This window comes from Rhineura floridana, chromosome 4 (genome assembly GCF_030035675.1).
Source record: "Rhineura floridana isolate rRhiFlo1 chromosome 4, rRhiFlo1.hap2, whole genome shotgun sequence".
Taxonomy (NCBI): domain Eukaryota; kingdom Metazoa; phylum Chordata; class Lepidosauria; order Squamata; family Rhineuridae; genus Rhineura; species Rhineura floridana.
The window spans coordinates 187917210-187933475 of NC_084483.1; the positions used below are offsets into that span (position 1 = coordinate 187917210).

General features: G+C 44.3%; 1 protein-coding gene across 1 annotated transcript in view; it reads left to right on the top strand.

Annotated features, from left to right (window-relative positions):
• The first annotated feature begins 453 nt into the window (after nt 1-453).
• LOC133384521 (myelin and lymphocyte protein-like) overlaps nt 454-16266 on the top strand; it is a 66495-nt gene continuing 50682 nt past the window's right edge. The window contains exon 1 of the mRNA XM_061626470.1: nt 454-540. Coding sequence (XP_061482454.1) covers nt 454-540 — 87 coding nt within the window. The remainder of the gene's footprint in view (nt 541-16266) is intronic.

Genomic DNA, 16266 nt, shown 5'->3' on the forward strand with positions numbered 1-16266 from the left:
TAAAAATAGATGAAAACACATGTAACGTCTGTTTATTGTGTTTTGGCTAGCATACTGATGCCATCATTCTGTCTTGGGGGCTGTCCTTTTAATCTTAGCCTTAGGGACGTTCAACCGGAGTAAAAAGCACCTTGGGTTTTGAATTACACTTCCAACACCTGCCCTTTGGCTGTGTTCCTAAGTTGCTTGGAACATTGTGAGACAACTGAAAGATGCCACCCTTCAGAGCAGCCCTTTGCTCCTCCCAGGGCACATACATAGAAGAGGCAGGCCTTTCGACTTAGTTGGCCACACCTATGTTGAGTTCCTTTCCTGGAGGGCAGGCAGCATTAACGGAGGGGAACAGTTAAGAACTCACCTGCCCAAGAAGAGGGAAAGAAGACAGCACCTGGTTTACAGAGTGATAAATTGTGTGTGTGTGGAGTTTTGGAAGGAAGGAAAGAGTCCAAGAAGATGTCTTCAGCAACCACCACTGCCACCTTACCCAGTGGCATCAAGGTCCTGGCTTCTTTTCCTGATGTTCTCATCATCCCTGAATTTGTAAGTATGACTTTCTTTTCAGAATATAGTCTAGTTGCTGGGACACTCCAGTCTCCAGGGCAAGTCTATATGCATGTTCACTTAGAAGAAAGTCCCATAGTGTCAAACAGGGCTTGTCATCCCCTGAGAAGTGTGTCTTGGGATTCTAGCCTCAGTTTCTTAGTGACTTTCTGAGCAAAGGTTTTAGATTTTTCAGGCTTTGTTAGGTCTTTTCCCCTTCTTAAAAATTATTCACTGGAACAAATAACACTTTTACGGTGATTTCCTTCTTAAAAATATCAAATTAGACTGGTTAGCAAGTATTTAAAAGGAGGACTGGGGAAATCAGCTTCTCTACCCTGCAGTGCTGATGGGATCTGAGATGTTTAAACTCTGTGCCGTGTGTGTGTAATTCTGAGAGCAAGTTAAGTTAGTTGACCCTCAAGGTTAGACTTTGCTGTGCAAATCCATGCATGGGAACAGGTGTATTTTGTGCAGGTGTGTGTGGCAGCCAAATAGCTAATTAGCAGAGCTTGGAAAAGTTACTTTTTTGAACTACAGCTCCCATCAGCCTAATCCAGTGGCCATGTTGCCTAGGGCTGATGGGAGTTGTAGTTCAAAAAAGTAACTTTTCCAAGCTCTGCTAATTAGCCAGGTGAACTGGTGGCCTATATACTAAAGCAAATCTTCAAGGTCTACTGAGCATGCAGTTCACTGAGAAAGCATGGCGTGTTGCTCTCTGTTACAAAGTGCTGGCAGGTTACTCAGTTACTCACTTTCCATGTATATGGAAATCTGTAAAGGTTGGGCAGTGTACGGCCAGAAAAGCTGCTGAGAATTAAGGCCGCTTCCAGAACATTGCTATTTTGTGGGTGGGATTCAATTTCATAGAGACTACTTAGAGTGGTTATATAACCACTTTATATAAAGTGATGTAACAATTTTGTGAAATAAGTAAATTGATTACCAACACATTCAGGTTGTGCAATTAAAAGGGCTCTTGTGCATCAAACCTGCTTTATAAAATAATAAAAAAATATTTTTTGTGGTTAGTAAAGTGACTGGAAAATGCACTGGGATATTTGGGGTACCAATTGCTTGATGGGATGTCATAGAACCTCCCCTCTAACAAATTGGAATGAATGCTCAATAAATAGTTTCCTGCAAAGTTTATGCATACAGATCTGGATGAATGTTCAATAAACAGGTTGTCTGGAAGAGACCTGAGTGATGATAAATAGGAATGCCAACTCATTTACTGATGGTGCTCCCAACTCTTACAGTATCTAGCGTACAGTGTAATCCTATACATGTAAACCTCACTGAGTTCAACAGGACTTATTTCCAAGAACATGGGCGTAGGATTGAAGGTTTAGTAGACAATTATTTTCCCCATCACTTTATTTCCATGCCAGGAAATTATTTATGAGACTTTTATTTAGCCCTGCTTCCAAGAAGCTCAGACAGATATGTACAAGTAGGGTTCTCTCTTCTGATTATCCTCACCACAATCCTATGAGGTAGGTGAAGGTGAGAGAGTGTGACTGGCTCAGGGTCAACTGGTGAGATTTTGAGCCTGGGATTCCAACACACTAACTGTCACAGTAGAACATTAGGGTTCTACTTGTGCATTGTAACATGCAGATAACATGCAGGTAACATGCAGAAATTCAACAGGTGGTGTTTCCACATCAAAGTGAAAAGCTATTGACTTTCAATCTGTCCAAGGCATAGGAGCTCTGGTAAGTGGAAGCCTCAGGCCTGAGGCAGTTCAAAGAATTCATTATGTCTGTCTGCTTCTAGAATCTGTCCTCTTACCTAAACATGTATGCATCCTATTAAAGTTCTACCTGTGAGATTTTAAGGCTTATAGGCAGGGATTTGAGGGACTACCCAAAGTTCTCCTACACCTAATCGTTTTTTTCTTCAAATGGGAAGTATGTGGAGCCATGGCATGCTCCCTAAAATGTTGAAGGATGCATGTGGGGTACAAGATTGTGGATGTAAAAAGTGTGTTGGCTTACTGGGTAAACCAACTTGAAGTTGCACAGGACTCTTCTACAATGCTGATTGAACTCTTACGGATTCTGTTCTCAGAGAAATCACTGCTTTGGTCTATCAATGAATACACATAGCATTTAACAATCACGCTACAATCTAGAGTCTGGCTGTACTGCTGAAATCCCATTCTAGTCAATGGGATTTAAACCTGGCTTAACTTGTGTCCTGGATTGCAACAGCAGGGCTCTCTAATGGATGTATCAAGAACATATTGTCCCAGGTAATTCCTGAAAAGGTCAGTGTCACTGTGCTATTAATACCGTTGGCCTCTGTTATGGTGGTCCTAGCACTGGATGGCAGAGAGAGAGAGAGAGAGTAGCTACCTGCCTACCTCTGTTGCAATTAGAGGTGGATGGAGCTGTCAGTTTGGGTTCTTTTAGGTTTCTCATTCTTCCAATCTTAAAATCAGTTCTCCAGATTTCTGCAGCAATTTGTGATTTTTTTTGTTTAAAATTCCTCATGAAAATTCTTCAGCTGTTTAGTGTGAACCTCTCCTAATAAACACGTTTTTGTATGTAATTTTGCCTAATGTACACATTTTTGCAAATGACCTGATGTTATATATAGTGTTAGGTTATGATCAGCCTTGTTGGTGCTGCCCCTGGGGGCTGCCTGGGTGGTGCTGACCCGTGACAGGGCCTTTTCCATCATAGTTCTCTGTCCCTGGTGAGGTGCACCTGCCTCCCTCATTATTGACTTTCTGAAGGAATTTAAAAACATTCCTGCTTACCCAGGCATTTGATGGCTGAAAGACACTGTTCCTGACAACCGTGATTTTTTCCCTAATATAATGCATTTTTGTATGTTATTTCCAGTAATAAATGCATTTTTATGCACACTTTAATGTATGTGCTTTTGTACACTTTATTTATCTAGAGAACTGCATTGAAAAATTTGGAAAAGTGTGAATTATAGAGGATGGCTGTGCTTTGTTTTTCACATTGTTTTGGAAAGTGTGAATTTGGTAGGTTTGATTTTAAAAGTGAACTTAGTTGAATTTCTCTCTCATCCCTAGTTGAAATTGGGTGTATGGGGTGGGTGGGTGTGATTTGGCTTACTCTTTGTGTGATTATTTGTTACTAGGGATCCGCTAGAATTCCAACCAACTTACATTCAACACCAAGTTTTCCATTCATTCACTTATTCTCTGTCATTGAGGAATGGATTGTTATGTAGCAATTTTCCACTGCTATTTTTGAAAATGGACTTTAAAAAAATCTGCCTCTAAAATATTGAGATTAAGGAAGATAATGTTATCGATATTTTCTTTCAAAACATCAATATTTCTTTTTAAATTTATTTATATTTTTGTGAGCGGGAAAAATGGCTAGTGGACAAAGAACAAAGTTAAATTGATACTGGCCTGTTAGGTCGAGGGAATGCTTTTGAACGGCACCTTCCCATGGATCCCTTTCCTGTTTGCTGTGTCCAGTTTGGCCCATTCTGCTGCCAACAGCAGATGAGAATGAGTTGACTAGATAGATACGTTTGGACTAAGGCAAGGGGCCAACAGGTCAGACCATGGGTGTTCCATCTGCAAAACTCCCATGACACAGCTAGTTGGGCCCTAACAAGCAAGGCAATGTATTGCACCCAGGGCTGGCGCCAAAGGGCGGCCAGGTCAGGCCCTGGCTGAAGGCCCCTGCGGCCTCGTAAGGGTAGGAGAGTAGCACTCACCTTCCAGCTCCTTCATGGTCCCTGCCACGGACCGCAGGGATGGCACTTCCAGGCCGCCAGCCTGTTTGCTCACTCCACCTACCTCTGTCCTGTTTTCGCTGCTGCGTGTGCTGCGCGTGCAGGGCTGCCATCAACCAAGATGTTGGCTGATGCCCCTACTGCCATCTTGGTTGATGGCAGGCCTGTGTGCGCACGTAGTGTACTGTGCATGTGTGCCATCAACCAAGATGGCAGCGGGGGCATCAGCCCCTTAGAGAAGCCTCTGCCACCATCTTGGTGGCTGGCAGCCCTGCGTGCACAGCAAAGACAGGAGACAGGTAAGTGGAACAGGCAGGAGCCGTGTGCCTGGGGCAGGCAGGTGACCAAGGGCCCAGTCATGCCTGGCGCCGGCCCTGACTTAACCATTAGTGTTTACTCATTCCTTCCTTTCAGGGAGTCCCCAGCAGCATGTCTAGTGCTGCCTAGCTATTGCTACAACAGGTTAAACTCTGGGGAAATTCCAAAACCTTTGCTAGTGCTCCTTCTTGAGTTGCTAGGGGTTGAGGCAGGCTACTAGAGTATCCGGTTACTGTTGCCACCTCCGTGGACAGTGCCTGTGCCTTTAACAGCTGGAAAACTTGCAGAAATTAGTTACACATTTTCTTGGATGAACACCACTTTTGTTTTTTACACAGTTGTTTAAGATAATTAACTTCTGTGCATTTTAAAAGTGAGACCTCTCATCTTTAGCTAGGCATTGTAAGAAGGAAGTGGGGAATTTCTACACAGCTTTGGGTTGCAGTCATATTACTTTAGGCTGCATTAACAGAAGGATAGTTTCCAAATTGCATGAAGTACTAGTTCCTCTCTATTTGGCACAGGTTAGGCCTCATCTTGAGTACTGCAGCCAGTTCTGAACACCACATTTTAAGAAGGATGCAGTCAAACTGGAACAGGTTCAGAGGAGGGCAACAAGGATGATCACGGGACTGGTAACAAAGCCCTATGAGGAGAGTCTGAAAGAACTGGGCATGTTTAGCATTGAGAAGAGAAGGCTGAGGGGATATATGATAGCATTCATGTACTTGAAAGTTGCCACACAGAGGAGGGCCAGGATCTCTTCTCTATTGTCCCAGAGTGCAAGACACGGAATAATGGGCTCAAGTTGCAGGAAGCCAGATTTTCACTGAACATCAGGGAAAATTTCCTAACTGTTAGAGTGGTATGACAGTGGAACCCATTACCTAGGGAGGTGGTGGGCTGTCCAGCACTGGAGGCATCCAAGAGGCAGCTGGACAGCCACCTGTCAGGTATGCTTTAACTTGGGTTCCTGCACTGAGCAAGGAGTTAGACACGATGGCTTTATCGGCCTCTTCCAACTCTACTATTCTATGACTCTTTCAGTGGCTGTGTGTCCTGCTTTACAGAGGATAGCACTCTATTTGAAAGACTGCTAGGGAGCAGTCCTTTACTGCCCAGTCCAAATTCACTTTGAGGGCAGAGATTCTTAAGAAGGGAGAACACCTAGATAGCAGACCGAGCAGGTCATCTGGTCTTCCCTGCTGTGGTATCATGTACTGTACCTCTATCTAAATGACATTATTTCTGAATTTGCATCTATAAGTATACATTTGCATATGTGGGTTTTATGCACCTCTGTGCCCTCTTGAGTCTTTTTTGTGTGTGTGCAAGATATGATTGGCCACCCTGCTATTAAAATCGATGGGTTGTCTTCAATGATGGCTCCACCTTTCATGACAAGTGCTTTTCCTTGCGCAAATCAGGCCCCCTGGTTTTTGCCGATTTGGGCTGCTTGCTTAAGCCTCCCCACCCTTTCAGTTTTCCCTCTGAAAAGCTGCTCCTGGGGGTTAGGGGACCCTCTGAAATAGACGGGGATATCGGGCAGAGGGCTGGAGTAGGTAGTGGGGCATTAGGAACAACTGGATGCCCCAACATGTGCAAACAGAAGTTAGAGGTGGGGAACCTCCAGCCCATGGGCCTAATTAGGCCTACCAGCCCCCCCCATTTGGCCTGTAAGGCCATTTTGGCCAACCCATGCCCACCTGCCCTCCATCGGACGTCATGAATGGCAGGTGAGGCTTTGTTGGTGCTGCTGCTACAGGGGGCTGCCCAGTTCGCACTGGCCCATGACAGGGCCTTTTCAGTGACGGTTCCCTGTTTGTGGAGTGCCCTCACTGGTGAGGTCTCCTTCATTACTGACTTTCAGGAGGAATTTTAAAAATAGTCCTGTCTACCCAGGCACTTGATCGATGAAAGAAACTATTGCTGGCAACCCTGAGATCACTGGCTGAGATAATGTTTTAACTGTCTTTAAAATTTTGTTAAAAAATGTTTTATCATGGATGCATTTGCCGTGCTGAGCTCCTTCGGGAGGAAGGGTTAGATATCAACTGAATAAATCAAAATAGGTGTGGAGCAGGTAAAGCCACGACTGGGCCAAAAGGAGGTTTGCAGGTACCTGTGCAGGGTGCCGACAATCAGCTGAGCAGCTAAGATAAAACCACCATTTTATGCAAGGACCAGGAATGCACCCTCTGAAGACGTGTTTACTTGATGGCTTCCACTTTACAGTTGTTACATGTAGGAAGGATCAAAGAGGTCATCTTGATACATTTCTGGAGGCAAAACAATCTAGCAACCCTGTAAATCTATTTTAATAGCGTTTTAAATGGGTTTATAGCATGAAAGTCCCACACAATGCACAGAGAAAGGAATGTGAAGCTAAAAACAAACTCTAGGATTTCCTTGTAAGATATCGTGGGTGAGCTAAGCAACCAGGGCTGCCTTTTCTGAGGGAGGGAGATTGGCATTATTCATGCTGGAGGGAGAAAGAGTCCGTGCTTAATGGATGAAGAGTTTTAAGTCTGCATCAGGCCATGAGGATGTCCTCTCATGCTTCTAGAACAGCCTCCCCCAACCTGGAGCCCTCCAGATGTTGTTGGACTACAACTCCCATCAACCCAGCCAGCATAGGCTATGGTCAGGGATTATGGGCATTGTAGTCCAACAACATCTGGGGACCCAAAAGTTGGGAAAGGCTGATCTGGAGGACACTAGGCTGTAGAAGGCTGCTTTATAACATGGTGTTCATAACATTTTAGAATGGAACCTGGCAAACAGTTTAACCTGGCATAAGACCTGACAAAAAATCACCTCCACTGAAGCTGTGATGCTCTCATTGGCTCCAGTGGGTGTTTCCTTCCTGAGGCTAGCTGTGGTCTTAGCGAGGAGGACAATTTTCAGCGGTGTTGTAACAGTGGAGGAAAGTTTTGGAACCTAGAAAGCTGCCTTAGACTGAGCCAAACCATTGGTCCATCACACTCTGTATTACTTACACTGATTGGCAGTGGGTATCTGGGGTCGGTAGTCCCAACTCTACATGGAGGTGCCCAGGACTGAACACAGGGCAAGAGAGAGGGCATTCTCAGTGGCGGAACAAGAGAGAACAAGAGAGAGGGCATTCTCAGTGGCGGCCCCCACTCTCTGGAACTCCCTCCCACAAGATCTCCGGCACGCCTCTTCCCTAAATGTATTCCGTAAAGCCTTAAAGACCTGGCTCTTTCAACAGGCCTTTGGGATCTCCGGGGAGGGTTAATTACTGTGACTGAAATGCCTCCTACCCTGTTTTAATATCGTTGCTGCTGTATTATTCTCATACTGTTTTTTATTGTATTATTGTATTTTATCTCATTGTGTTTTAACTGTTTTGTACGTTGCCTAGAGTGGCCTTTGGCCAGATAGGCGACACAGAAATTAAATTTATTATTATTATTATTATATTATAGGGCCTTTTGTATGCAAAGCATGTGCTCCAGAACTAAGCTAAGGCTCTTAATCCCATTCCTTGTTAACTTCCATCCTTGTGTGCCTACAAAGGTCCCGATCCTGATTGGGCCCCTGTGCCTGTTATTAACGCACACAACTTCAAGTGACTCACTCATTGAGCATCATGTGTAGTTTGGCTCCCAAGTGAGGAAGCTTGTGGTGTTGAACTGCAGCCAAGGAGGAAAATCAATAGTGGCAATAGGCTGTGGGCAGGGTAAAGGGTTGCTAACCCTATGTGTTAAAATTTGCACATGCTACTCCGGTGGTACAGCGTGACTTAGATGCTTTCTTCCTCCTGCCCCAAACAGTGATGGTAGCCCATAAGCTTTGAAATGTTCTGAGAAGAAACCCATCCCTGGAACAAAAATGCTTGGAAACACCCATGCCAGAGAGGGAGAGAGACTATCTGGAGGGTTACAGCGAAGAGATGACCAAAACTGTGTGCCTGTCGCAACAGCCCAAAGGTCCCAGCACGCCCAGCCTGTTTTCCTCCATTAAACAAACTGATAAATACACTGGAGGCCTATTGTGGTGATAGCAAGAACTAAAGCTGGTGCAGGTGGTGCCCACCCAATGGAAGATTAGGGAATGGGTGCAGAATTTTTACAGCTTAAAATAAACTTCCCACCCAGTTGACACAATAGCAGAGAATCTGATAGGGAGCAAAGATTAAGCAGAGGGTGGTGGCAAGAGAGAAGTGTGGGGTGGGTGGGAAGAGAGAAACCAGTGGCTCTACAGCTGGGGGAGGAGAAAGGAAAGGAGGTTTAATGGCCCATTTGCTCTGAGTTGTACAGTGGCTGCCAGAAACCTGTTAAACCAGGCTGCCTACTAGGGAATGAAGACTCCAGCGTAGCACCCTCCTGCAGCTTGTAAAAAAAGTAGGAACGAAAGAATGAGAATATAAGCTTTCTTGGAAGCATTTTAAAAGCTGATTTAAAGGGCGGGGAGATTTGCTCCTACTTTGCCCAGCTGCAAAGTCCTTTCTCCTTCTGGGACCTCTGTCCTTTCCCCTTTCAAAATCCACACTGCCACCGAAGAGGTTGTTCCCTGCCTCCCCGGATAAATTCCAGGCAATCTCCTTTCCAATGTTCTAATTCAGGGGTCATCAACATGGTGCCCGTGGGTGCCAATATGCCCGCCAGTACCTCCTACGGTGCCTGCAAAAGATCTCAGTAAACATCCCCTCAAAAATCCCCAATACACAAGAGACTGTTTACTGTTCCTGCTCAGTTCCTGTTTCACTGGTTCGGCCTATCCTATAGTGACATGCCCACATTTCACTGGCTGCCAAGATTGGACGCTCACCCTCCCATCTGTTCTGAACAGATGGAGAGAAGCTCTTTGCACCTCTCTGTGCTTGAGCATGGTGATGGCTGATATAGGTGCCTTTCCCCCCCATCATGGGGAAACATGCCCACACCATTTTATGGTCCTGTCACTTTTTCTGCTCTTTTAGATGTGACAGCCATTTTGTGTTATGCTGCACCATCACGGCAGCCGTTTTGTGATAGGCCACACCCCACACAGCAGCCATTTTGTAACTGGCATCCATGGAACTTCATCAAAATTTCAAATGTGCCCCAGGTCCAAAAAGGTCAGCAAACCCTTCTAATGAATGTATGCATGTGGAGAAGTGAGATTTCGGTGGTAAGCTCTGTCCTCTCAGTCTTATGTATATGCATTAGAATGCTTGTAGAAAGCTTCCACATGAACTGTTGTAAAGCTCAAGGCATTTTAAAAATAATAGATGTCTGTCCAAATGGACACCCAGTCCTAGCTTTTGGACTCCCAGTGGACACAAATGGATGTAACGTTTAATCAGTGAACCAAGAACAGAAATTCAGAATGAAGCTACTGGAACACGGATTAGAGGTATGAAATTTTAGTGAAACTGAATAGAACCGTAGAGCATAGGAACAAATTACAGAATAATTGTTAGGGTTATTATAAATCGCCAGTCTCTCTGAAAAACCTCTTAACAAAATCTCTCCCCCGGTACACTGTGATGTCTGGTATCTTTGCTGTTTTTTTAATAAGAATTCTGCTACAGCAGGGCGTGGATCATCATCATCAGTTTTTAATTTTAATTTGCTTTTTCATTCAGGTAGTTACCAGTGGGTGGACAAGCAGTAAGAATTTTGCTAGTATAGTAGCTTGTGTAAATACATTTGCAAGGCTCTCGTCACTCCTTGTTTTTTGTTTAGTTTGCACCACTTTCACCTCAAACCAAATGCCAGGCTTGAACATGGTGGAGAGGCTTCCACGTGCAAGCCATCTGAATGAATGAACAATGACATGTCCACTAGCAACCCCTTTAAAAATGCCCTGGTACAGGTGAAAGCCACTGTTATGAACCCTTTTTTTCAAGGGGTCCCAATCACACACACAGAAAGTCCTGTGCAGTTACCGGGAGTGTTCTTGAGGCATTCCAATGAATGACTTTAGGTTGCGCGTAGTCTTTTGCTATCATTATCCTGCTTTTGCTTTCACACATAGAGAGAGACAGTATGTTCTACATGTCTTGAATGTAGAAGGATGTAAGACAAGCGTGGGAAGCCTTTAGCCTGTCAGATGTTGCTAAACTACAACTCCCATCTGTTCCAGCAAACGTGGCCAATGACCAGAGATGATGGGAGCTGTAGTTCAGCAACATCTAGAAGGCCAAGGGTTCCCATCATGCGATGTAAGAGAAGTGGGTTTATTGTTATTGTTGTTGTTGTTGTTAATATTAATTATTATTATTATTATTATTATTATCTTTATTTATACCCCGCCCTTTTTCCAAACTGGAACTCAAGGCGGCTTCCAGATAAAAACAAGTACACATCATCAAGAACCTATAAAAATATAAAACATATAAACATATAAAATCAGCATTAAAACAGGATCAAACTATTAAGATGTTAAAACCAATTACTCTTAAAATCCTGCAACCCAGTTTAGGAGCATATAAGTAAAACAATAACATACAGCATCCTCTTCAGTCACTACCCTTAAAACCTTCAGTTCCAAAGGTAAACCTTCTATATTGGAACTAGTGATTTTTAACTTGTTCATAAATGACCTAGAGTTAAGGGTGAGCCATGAAGTGGCTAGGTTTGCTGATGACACCAAATCATTCAGGGTGATAAAAATGGCAATGGGTTGCAAAGGGCTCCAAAGAGTTCCAAAAACATCACTTCTATAAGGGTAGAGACACATTTATTGTTGTGCCGGTTTCAGTGCATCTCCACTTCTTTCTTTTGAAAATGGGGGCACAAACTCCACCCCTTTTTATTCTAAAATCTGGTCGAATCAGCTTGAGTGCTTTTTTTTTTAAAATCAGCTTCAGTCAGATTTTGCAACTGATTTGCAGAGCAACCCATTGCTCCTCCAGGTGTGGCCAATGAAAATGCTTTGCAGTAGGCAACTAGTGTGCCCACAGCCTAAGGGCTCATCTACATGGGAGCATTTCTTTGTAGCAAATACATTGCTTTTACCTTCATTATAGATTTGCATCATCCACAGTTCCTGTTCAATGGTAGCTGCCAATTGGTTTTTTCCATTCACACAAGTAGGTGTTCCTCTGGGAAGGATTAGTTTCGCTGTTTCCTTGTGGCCCCACCCTCTAATTATACATTTCCACTCCCTCTGGTTGCTAGGCGATCGAGCATGCTCCATCTGTTCTACCAGCTGCAGTAGGTTCCTTTAAAAAAAACACCCAGAAGTGCGAATATCTGTGTTTTCCCTGCCTATGGTTGGCATGATACAGCTGAAATACAAATTTTTATTTGTGCAGTGTTGTGCTTCTGTGCACAAGTTAGAGGAAAAAGAAAATAAAGGCACCATTTGCAGCAACATAAAAAAGGCCAGCAGAACAGAGGAGAGGAGGCAGAAGTTGTTTGTCAGCCCACAGGAACAAATTGAAAGAAGGGAGGAGGAGATAGTGGGTGTGGAGAGAGGAATGATTGACACACTCACCTAAAAGCATCAGAGCAAAGCATCTGCAACCACTAGAAAAATGGAGTGGAGACTTTTTTCTCCATTTTTCGTATTATCAGAGGATTGGGTTAGTACGGATTTATAGGGGGGAAACTGCATGATAGCTTCTGTTTGCCGGTAACATCATGTGAACCATGCAAATTTCAAGGAGATGTGAGCAGCACCAAACACACAATAAGCCACCGTGTAAATGAGCCCTAAGTCCAGAGAGGGTGAAAGGGCGACACAATGGTAAATGTGGTTCAGTGTAAATAACTGTAAAGTGAGTTGGTGATGGTGAGTGACTAACCCAGGAAGCAATCTTGGGGTCATAGTGGACCACTGAATGAAAAATATCAACCCAGTGTGCAGCAGCTGTGAAAAAGATAGAGATCATTAGAAAAGGAATCTAAAATCAATTTTCCAATATAATGCCTTTATAGAAATCTGTGGTGTGACCACACTTGGAATACTGTGTACAGTCTTGTCCCTATCCCTCCCCTCTAAAAAATTGATATTGTAGACCTAGAACAATTCTCCTCTGAGGAAAGATTACAACACTTGGGGCTTTTTAGTTTAGATAAAAAAGGTGAATTAGGGGAAGGGGACGTGATCGAGGAGCATCATGTGATTATGCGTGGTGTAAAAGAATGGATAAGGAGATGCTTTTCACATAGCACACAGTTAAATTATGAGATTTGCCACCACAAGGTGGGCACCACCTTGGATGGCTTTAAAACAGGATTAGACAAATTCATGGAGAATAATGTTATCAGTAGCTAGTAGTCATGATGGCTTTGTTACCTTCAGAGTCAGACACACTGTGGCTGGGAAATCCATGTGGGAGACGGCCATTGCCTCCATGTTCTGCTTATGGGCTTCTCCTAGGCATCTGGCTGGAAACTGTGGGAAACAGGGTGCTGGACTATAGAGGCCTTTGATCTGATCCCACAAGGCACTTCTGATATTCTTTATCTCTGTATGAAGCTCTAGTTGAATGTCTTGATGTGGCCACTTAAGAACCTGAGTGTAAAGTTATAGGGAAAGGAAGGTGCTTAAGTATCACTAGGAGGGAAATGGTCTAGGAAGCGATATTTTCTGGTCTCGTAGCTTACCTGGCATGAAAACAGGTGACCAAATGGCTTCAGAGAGGGAGTGGTTTCACTAGAGAATTGACAGATAGCAAGAAAAGTTAAGGGGGTAGCTCACACAGGTGGTCCTCCAGATGTTGACAGACTGTGACTCTCATTATCCCTGACCATTGCCCATGCTGTCTGGGGTAGATAAAGTTGGAGTCCAACAATATCTGGAGGGTGACAGATTCCTCACCCCTACTTTACAAGCGACAAAAGCATCCTCCATAAAGGTAGCTACCCCTGGTTTAAGCACCTGCCCCCTCCCCCATTAACTGAATTCTCCCTGGCAAATCCCCCAGACATATTAGCATGACCAGGGAAACATGTGATTGGAAAACTGTATCATTCTGCCCTGATTTCCTCCTTAGCTGTGCTTGTCACGTCCGCCGTGGCATCCCAGATAGCCACTGAATTGACAGATTCAGTTACACACCTAAGCTGGGGAAGCAGCCTATGGCCTTTTCAAAGGAAACTCGGTACACCTGTGTGAAATATTCAGTGATCGTGCAGGCCAGATGTACTTACTTGGCCATGGTCTGGTCACACGTCCTGCGACAGATATGAGCTTGCTTCCCTCTGCCCCAGAAAGCCTTGCCTGCGTTCAGCATCAGCCATTCCTGACATACCACATCCCTCAGAAGTTTCAACACACTGAAGGCATCTGGGCAGAAGCAGTCTAGTCCAGTTTGTGTCTTTTGTTAAAAGCACAGTCTTGCACAAGAAGAGGTGCTGTGGTTCCAGGGAAGCTCTAGGACTAGATACAAATTCAAACCATAACAGGGAGCACCCATAACATCAAAGAGTCCTCGGACCTCTAGAAGACTAAAAACACGTTGTTATGGCATAAGCCAGTCTTCTCTAGTCCCGTGCCCTCTAGATTGATTGGCCTACAGCTCCCATCAGCCCCAGCCAGCATGGTCAATGGTCAGGGATGGGCAGCTTTTAATCTGTTGAGTCTGCTGCTGTTTTAATTGTTTTAAAAATGTTTTGCTTGCTTTTAACTGTTTCATCGAAAAATGTTTAATGTCTTTTGCAAACTGCTTAGAGGTTTGTTTGTTTGTTGTTGTTTTTTAAAAAACAATCAAGCGGTATATAAAGTTTGTTAAATAAATAAATAAATACCATCTGGATTGCACCAGGTCAGCAAAGGTTGCCCTTACCAAGCATTGAGTTTCAACCCCTTATAGAGAAAAATAGGAGCGCTCTCTGTAACATCCCCATTTTTGCATCAAGGATTTGCCTGAGTAACCCCCTCTCTCTCAGCTATTACATATTGCTGCAGGTGCTTTCCGCCTGCAGTATTCATTAACTCTGCAATAGCCTGCCTTGTACTGGCTTCTCAAGTAGCATGTTAATAAATTGACCACTGCAATTTCCTGCATGGTGAATCTGTGTGTGGTTTAAAAATAGCAGCATCTTGAGCATATTCCGCAACATTTAATATCTGGATGCGCAGGTACTAGGGTGGGTGTGAGAAGGGAAGCACCATCTTCCTCCCTACCCCCACCAATTCTTCTAGAGAGGACCGAAACCTGGGAAATTTTAAAAGGCACCCTTACAATCTCTCCAAATCACATGGTTGGTGTCCTCCTTACATACAACCATACATGTTGTATGGTTTGGATTCCTGCATTGAGCAGGGGGTTGGACTCGATGGCTTTATTGGCCCCTTCCAACTCTACGATTCTATGTGGCACGCAACTGTACATGTTGCAGGGGGATCTCTACAAATGTTATAATGCAGAGGAAGACAACTTGGTGCCCACCAGATGTTGTTGGACTCCAACTCCCATTAGCCTCAGCCAGCATGTCCAGTGACCAGGGATGATGGGACTTGCAGCCCAGCACCATCTGGAGGGCCCCACATGCTGCCTATAGTGAGTGAGCATAAAGTGAAGAGGTATTATGATGCCACTTACTTCCCCTTCTACATACAGTACATACTCATCATTCCTTCTGTCTCAGATGTCCAGTGGTTGATACCATTGCTTACGTAGCCAATAGGGCACCACCGTCCATAAATGACAGGAATGCATCAGTAAACTTGGGGGAACCAACCTCAAGCATTGTTGTAGCAGTACAAAAAATATTTAGGGGAAAACAAACTTCTAAGCGGAGAGGACCCCTCCTCCCAAACAGTCTCGTGAGCACTGAGCAGAGCATTCTTGGCAGCCACAGAATGCTCACTGGTGTTTGGGTGATAGAAAACCCGGAGTGAATGAGAATGCAATGAAGCATCCTGATCAGGACTGCTCCATGCTGCAACATGTTGTGGCAGATCACACAAAGACAAAAAATTGGGTGTTAGAACAAATTAAACCAGAACTGTCACTAGAAGCTAAAATGATGAAACTGAGGTTATCATACTTTGGACACATCATGAGAAGACAGGATTCACTAGAAAAGACAATAATGCTGGGGAAACAGAAGGGAGTAGAAAAAGAGGAAGGCCAAACAAGAGATGGATTGATTCCATAAAGGAAGCCACAGGCCTGAACTTACAAGATCTGAACAGGGTGGCTCATGACAGATGCTGTTGGAGGTCACTGATTCATAGGGTCGCCATAAGTCGTAACCGACTTGAAGGCACACAAGAGCAACAACAACATCAGCAGGTTTGTGGGTGTCTCAAGGTTCGCAAAAGTACTAAATATCTTTATGGGAAACACACACACGCACCCCTTAGGTCACATCCAACCATGCTTTTAAAGCACTCTTATACCGCTTCAAGTGTTATGGCTCCTCAAAGAATCCTGGGAAGTTTAGTTGGTTAAAGGCTTCCTTACAACTCTCAGCATCCTTAACAAATGACAGTTCCCAGGATTCTTTGGGGGAAGCCATGACTCTTAAAGTGGTACAGGAGTGCTTTAAATGTGCAGTGTGGACGTGATCTAAGAAGGATGATCCAAAACAGCCCCATGAGGCCTGAGTGTGCTCAAGGGCCGCAGAATGCTGACTGGCAGCTGGGAGGAGGAACACACCACATGGCAACATTTTGTTGCAAGCTACACTTGTCTGTTTAGAATGCTTGGAAGGGGGTTGTGTGCTTGAGATTTGGCATAGGGACCATTGGGTCAGGACATACACA